Source organism: Symphodus melops (genome assembly GCF_947650265.1).
Source record: "Symphodus melops genome assembly, chromosome: 7".
NCBI classification, from domain to species: domain Eukaryota; kingdom Metazoa; phylum Chordata; class Actinopteri; order Labriformes; family Labridae; genus Symphodus; species Symphodus melops.
In genome coordinates this window covers 7,365,596-7,373,168 of record NC_136697.1, presented here as the reverse complement: position 1 = coordinate 7,373,168, position 7,573 = coordinate 7,365,596, and the positions used below count along the sequence as shown (strand labels likewise).

Genomic DNA, 7,573 nt, shown 5'->3' with positions numbered 1-7,573 from the left:
GTTAGCAACGGAGCTTAGTTAGCCATGCAGCGTCCAGTCAACGTGCAGAGCTGCCCAGACAGAACCAGCACTCTACTCTCTCTGTTAGTGCCTGCCTGCTCCTCACTCTCTCACTCACTCCTGCCGGTCCGGAGAAGTTCTGTTTTACACTTGATTTGTAACGTCCATCCACATGTAGATGTTTTCTGACGATGTGTGTTTTTAACTTTGTATTGTTTATGTATTAGCAGAGCCTTTAATTGTAGGCCCTCGTGCAGTTGTCTTGGCTTTTTGCAGCATGCTTCCTTCAGTTTTAGCTCATGTCAGACGTTACATTTGTTTCGGACTTGTTTGTGCTTTTAAATGAATATGGCTTCTGAATTTGCTGCACGTCTTTTTAGGTATTGCAGGTTGGTTGCCACTATTAACCGCTGTACAAAACCTACTTCTCCATGTGACTTCTTTTTTGTTGTTGAAAGAGCAGTGATTTCTAAAAAAAGATCAGAATGAAAGCACTCTCATTTAATCAAAAGCCTTTACATGTTTTAGATACTGGCCCTCAGAAACAGTGTGCATGTGGAGATAAATGAAAATTTCAAGAAAGATAGTGTTTCTCTCTGTCTGCACCTCTAAAGCTTCAGTGGTGACTCTCTCTCTCTGACACAGCCATCTTCTACTGACTGTCACTGTTCATTAAGTGCAGTGCCATGACTGAAATGTACAATATTCTGCTGCAGCACCAGAGTGATTCAAAGCTGAGCTCACTACTGAACGTAACTGAATCCACTTCTTTGAATTTGCTGAAAGAAGTTGACTGTGGCACAGTGAGGTCAGACCTGTCCGCATTGTGTGGCTTCGAATGAAATTGATTGAAACTGTAAAAGGATTGCAAAACCTGAGAACCTGAGGATTTGTGTTTTCAAACAACCCAAATATCTAACAGAAAATAACAATGATGAAGACAAAATCAAAACAACAACAACGACAACAAAAATCTGGCCATATTCAGGATACAGGTTTTTTTTCACCTTCTCATAAATTGTCTATTTATGAAAAGGCACCCATTTTTTTTAAAATATACTGAGATGTTAACAACAACACACAGCTCCAAGTTCCTCTTATAAAAATGCAACGACTTGTGTTTAAATGACAATAAAGTATGACAGTATAAGAGTAAGTAGGAGCACAGTGATGATTCCTGTTTCACCCTGTGTCCCCAAACTACACACTCATCCTGCACTGTGTGTGAGACATCCATTGTGCACCAATACATGTGTCAGCATGTGTTATCAAATCTTTCATTAATGCACAGCTGATCTAAGAAAAACATTCAATAAAATTACTCAGTGCTAAAGAGGCATCAGGTCCTTCCATTCAAATGCCTTTGGACGCCTGCAGAGGGCGCTATTATACTACCTGTACAAAATCAGCAGCACCCCTGCAAAAATAAATCGCACAGACACACTCACGGTCTTTATCTCTCTCCAGTCGTCTTGAATGTAAATGTTCAAGAGTACACACAAAGTGTGTGTTGACAGTAAGTCAGGGGCCATTAGAGGGAAACAGAGGTTTGGTCTTTGCAGGACTGAGGGCCAGGATGGTGAACCTGCACCTCCTCCCTCAACAGAGAGTTAGCATGACCACTTGATCTTATATTGACAAATTTCCATCTTTCTCATTAGTCATGGTTACATGATTAAATCCTAATGTCACAAAGTTAAATCCTGAGGCCTCAGACGTTGTCAACTTAACTTGAGTCAAGAAACAGGCCAAGAGTTTATCGATAATATCGAAACCCATTAGTTTGGAAGCAGATCTAAAAGCAATTCAACTGAAATGTTACAAAGGAACATGAAATGTGTACAAGTGTCCAGTATACTCAAAAAAACCTTTTTGCACTAGATTACTTTAACATAAGTTTAGTTTAATCCTTTTCTGAATGGCCATGGTTTGGGGAGAGGAGAGTTTGAAAGAAAAGTTCAGACCAGTAACCTCTGGTGTTTTTTTGGGGTTTTTTTTTTACTAAAATTAAACCACTTGAGGATGTCTGAAGAAGCCATGAAGTCACATACACACCCATTCAGAAATGTCTGCTTTTACAGCAGAAATACACATTTAGAGCCCGCTTTACAAAACTTAATTAGTCTGAATAGTTCATGTCTTCATCAGCACACATTATGCGAGTGGGGTTAATTGTGATTTAATGCGTTTTGATCTTATGAAGGATAGGAGTTATTCTTAATAAAGCGTGTGGCTGACCTGACTGACAGGAGGTGTGCTGTAGCTGTTTGTCAGGAGGCTTCAGGCCCGCCTCAGCTCTGCCTCTTGGCCTGTTGACAACATTTCCAACATGGTGACTACCGTTGTTGGGATTTAAAATTCTGCTACAAAAACCAATAGGTAACTCTTCAAGGCGCCCATAGTTCAATCTGTCTTTCTAATCCTTTGTCCTACTGTAACACCGATACTTTGAAGTATCCCGAGGCCTTACAGAGTGTTGGTTCTGTGATGCATTATGGTCAGCATTAACCCCTTTTATTATATTGTACATTTACATTTGACTTGCTTGTAGGTTTACTTTCAAACTGTTTGATTGGCTGCCTGCTAATGTTTCTTGGTTAATTGTTATTGATGCCACAATCATCCCAGATCTCTGCAATTCACTCATTAGTAGTTCTATCACTGAGGTTAGAAATGATGGAGACAATTTGAATATGATTATTCACTGGAATTAATCTTGAATAAGACATTAGTCTCACAGAGACCAAAACAGACGGTGTATTTTGGGCGATTCATCAACTTTAATACTACATGGACAGTTCTGAATTTACGAGGGTTACCTAAACACACCATCAAATATGTGACCATTCAATGTTTTGATAAGAGATGAGATAAAAGAGCACGTAAGCTGGGACGCAGGCAGTATGTGCGAGCCCACAGGAGGATTAGTGAACTCCTGTCCACCCTCCTTGTGCACCTCACATCTTTCTGCTCATCTTACACATGTTTAAGTTTTTGTATTTCTGTCCCCCAGTGCTTCATTTTTGGGGCGATTTTTGTTGCATGCATGCAATCAGTGATGAAGCACTGAATGCTTTTTCAACCCTCCTTTTCACTTTCAGGTGCCTGCTTCATTTCGGGTTTTATATTACAGCAGAGGAAGAACCAAAAAAAACCTAATACATATATAAACAAAATATACATAAATTAAGCATTGAGACAAACATCAGCATTCTTGAAACAGCAGATTAACTTTTGTCCCATTAGTCCACACACTACACACTGTTTCAAAATAAAACCAGAGGTTTCATGTGTTTGACGCAGATCCCCTTTTAAATAATTAACACCTAGACCAAAAGAATAATGTTTAAGTAACACCCATGATACAGAATAAAAATGATCGTTGTTTTTTCAAGTCTTGCAAAAGATTTTCAACTGTAGGACAATTGTAAAAAATATGATTTCCTTCTGCCTTTCTTTTTTTCTTTGGTGTTAAAAGTAGATCATTATAAAAGGCCTACCTACACTATATCAACCAAAGTTAGTGGACACTTGATGACACATTCGTATGCAGTGGCCATTAATAAGGAAGTGGACCCTCCTTTGAGTTGCTAAAAGCAGCCACTTTCTTCTAAATGAAACAAGCATTTGCATTGTCATAAACATGTAACTGATAAAAGATCTAGATTGGAATTGGAACTATGCGTTCTCTGGACTTCTGCCAAAGCCAGATATTCACTGTTTCTGACATCAGTTGTAGCATGTTGTATATGAAGTCGACGTTCGGCCTGTTGCTCAGTCTTGTGAAGCTTGCATGCAGCTGCTTGACCATGAAAGTCTTTTTCATCTGTCTCTGGAGATCACCTGGCTTTGTGCTAGAATACATGCATGCACCTGATAACAATCAAAAAACCTGAGCTCAGTAACTGTTTGGGCAGTCCATTTGCCTTGGTTAATATAGTGTAGCAAGCAATAGGAATCTATCAACCCTATTGAGCTGTACACAAAAACTCTTCAGGGCAGTAGTAAATATATTCTCATTCACACAAGGCTTCATTAATGCTCATATCTGAGCCCTGAAAGATTCTTCAGTTTGCTCTGCAGTGTATCACTCTTGTCTTCAAAAAGCAAGTCAATATCACTGACACAAGTCAGTGTCTTTCAAAAGTTACCCAGAAAGTGGGTATTTGCTTGGGACTCTGTGAATGACATGTGACCAAACAGCACAGATGTCTGTTTCTGGTCGGTGCTGCAGAGTGCAAAAGTCCTGTGGGACACGATGAGCACATCTCTCCAGAAAATCTACACAGCCATACTGTTTTTTGTATCATAATAGTGGTGTCCACACCATGTTATAGATTTGATATGGATAGTTGCTCTCCTCCATTCTTCAAACCTTTACCTCCTTTACTCCATTTGGCGTCGCAGACTCTGAAGGTTTCTGTGCTTATGGCTTTACATGCTCGTTTCACAGGGTGGCGTCAGGCTCCCGTCCAGAGCGACATGGTTTTCTCGTCTCTCTCCTCTCTGTTCTGCTACCGCCAGTCCGTCGCCTTCCAACCCTCTCTCGATGGTTACTAGCTCTTGGACACAGTTAAGTGGGCTAGCTTTAGACGACAGTGGGCTAACACTGCTGCTTGAGCCAACAGCAGACCTTTCCATGTGATTCCTTCCCTGGTGACTTAAGCCAGTGTGCTGCCCTTCACCTTCTAAGCTCCTGCCTGCTGAGCCCTCACCTTCCCACTGGGAGTTACTTGGACTGACAGATCTCGGTGGCAGAGACGGAGATTGCGAGACTGCCAACGGAGACTTAGAGTCCTGCATTGTAGAGCCAGGAGAGGGAGAAAACCTGGGAATCAATTCGTCTGAAAGTAGTTGAGCACCCTTGGTTGAACCAGTGGCAGCTTGGGTCATCGCAGGTGTCATCATAGCCATAAGGACGTCATCTTTAGCTTCAACTAAATCAACCTTGAGGGCCCTTGTCTTTTGAGGGCTTTTATAATCACGCATGGAGCTGCTAATGGTGTCATAGGTCATCCCAAGATTATCCACTCTCTGTGTCCCCAAACCGACATCTGCAGTCCCGCTTTCTCTGTGCTTGGAAACAAATTCATATAAACCCTCTTTGATGATGCCTATTGGCTGGATGTTGTCAGCGCCTCGGTTTGCCTCAATGTTGCTGATCTGACTCAGATCCAGTGGAGGGGGGATATTCTGATATTTACCACCAGTTTGACCCACTTCAGTACTAGGAAGCTTTGAGCTTCTTTCTCCTCTCTCCAACAACAAATCTTCATCTACCCTAGAGAATCTTCTGACCATGCTGAGATCGGGAGACATTTTCCGAGATTGCAATGACGTCAAGACTTTAATCTCCTTCTTCTCTTCAACTTTTTTGTCGTGCTGCTCTGAGAGAGTTGCCTTCTCACTGTAAGTGTCATCCATTCGCTTTATGTTGAGATGTTGCGGGGTACTTTTATTGGACGAAAGTTTGACTCGTTCAGGGGAGCCACGCTGAGCCACTTCTTTGTAAAGTGAATGTTGGGACCTTGCTGGGCTACCAACCTCTGCATTAGAGTAGTGTTTGTGGTAGCTCCAACGGCTGGGTGACAGGTGATTGTCCAAAGGACATTTACTGTCCTCTCTCTTTTCCACCAACACATCTGTTAGTTCCATACTACGTGCAAAAGCATCTTTAAGATTAATAGATATGATGCTTCCACTTCGTTTGGCTCTCTCAAGTGCTTCTCTCCTCTTGATGGCCTTCTCCTGCCTCTTCTGCTCTCGGTAGAACTCAGAGAAGTTGTTAACAATGATCGGGATAGGGAGGGCAATGACCAACACACCTGCTATGCAGCAAAGTCCACCTACAATTTTACCCAGCAGGGTTTGTGGATAGATATCGCCATAGCCAACAGTGGTCATAGTTATAGTGGCCCACCAGAAGGAGGCGGGGATACTGGTGAATTTGGTGGCGTCCTCGTCCTTCTCAGCAAAGAACACCAAGCTGGAGAAGATCATAATGCCCATGGCAAGGAAAAGAATCAGCAGGCCCAACTCATTATAGCTCCTTCGCAAAGTGAAGCCCAATGACTGGAGCCCTGTTGAATGCCTGGCAAGCTTCAGGATCCTCAGGATTCTCATTATTCTGAAGATCTGGACCACTCGGCGCACATTTTGGAACTGCAGTACACTCTTGTTGGACTCCGTTAGGCAGAGAGTCACATAGTAAGGCAGGATAGCCAGTAAATCAATGATGTTGAGGGGTGCTTTGATGAAATCCCACTTGTTAGGTGCAGAGAGCAGGCGGAGCAGGTACTCCATGGTGAACCATGCAATGCAGACCGCTTCCACGTGAGCTAGGTTGGGGTTGTCATTGAACTGTCCAAATTCATCCACAACCTGGAGCTCCGGCAGGGTGTTGAGGGACAATGAGATGGTGGAAATGACAATGAACAGGATGGAGATCATCGCCAGTACCTGCAGGACAAAGACAACAGTTTAGGTCAATGTTGTTCAATGTTTGTTGTTTAGTGAATATCTTTATTTGTACTTAAAACACTAAAAGCAAGTTGAACTTGATAGACACAAACCACAGAGGACCAAAATTACTATAAGGATCAACAAACCAACTGCCTTTGGTTCCTATCAAGTGCTATTTATTTAAACTATATATGAAATATAACTAGTATGTTCAAAATTAATGGAATTCTCATTGTTCTAATTTTACTCTGCAACAGTAAAACGCTAACTTACAACAACGTTGTTATTGTAAAAGTATGTCCCTTCTTAATACAATATGTAGATCAAACTGTAAGGCAGGTCAAGTAAACCCAACACATTTCGACAAAAATTGCTAATCTTAGTCATTAGACTACATGTACTGTGCACACTGTGTTTTCTTTAAAGTTTTATCAAATGTTTTTATAAGGCTAATCCTACTATACCATTCCTAAAAGTAATTTTCACAATGCCGTTGTATACAAAGACAAAAGTCTCTGCTTTAAAAAACGTATGTGAACTTTAAAGACTTTAGTTCAGATCCGATTATAAAGCATTTAATAAGTAAAACATTTAATCCTTTTTATGTAATTTACATATAATTATATGTCTTGTTAACTGTGTGAAAATTACAACAGAACCAATTCACACAAATGTGTTGATTGTGTTTTAGTGTTTTAAAATGCATAAATGGTACACAGAGTGGACAAAGTGATCGCAAGTTACTCAGTAACATAAAAATGATCCTGACTTGTTTCCATTTTACAGTCTCATCCATCTAAAAACCCTGTACTCTTTTTATTGAATATGTGGCTACAGTGTACTGTACCCTCTGTCTCCACAGAACAACCCAACCATTTGTACTTTTTGCATCCATCAATCCATCCATCCATGGCTACAACCATATTTACATGTTTAGGTTAGCTGATGTGCACTGTAACTATTTAAAGTGAATGCATAAATAAATGCAGTGGATCCACCCATTTACATATGCAGTACATATGTCCATATTTTCATTCATCCGTCAATTTATAAAATCCATACATCCATTTCAACACTTAATCCATCCATTATTACATCCATGCGTTCATCC

At 40.9% G+C, this 7,573-nt stretch overlaps 1 protein-coding gene across 1 annotated transcript in view; it reads right to left on the bottom strand.

Moving 5' to 3' along the window:
- Window positions 1-105: 105 nt before the first annotated feature.
- LOC306826448 (potassium voltage-gated channel subfamily B member 2-like) overlaps window positions 106-7,573 on the bottom strand; it is a 28,496-nt gene continuing 21,028 nt past the window's right edge. The window contains exon 3 of the mRNA XM_079347796.1: window positions 106-6,459. Coding sequence (XP_079203922.1) covers window positions 4,435-6,459 — 2,025 coding nt within the window. The 3' untranslated portion in view covers window positions 106-4,434. The remainder of the gene's footprint in view (window positions 6,460-7,573) is intronic.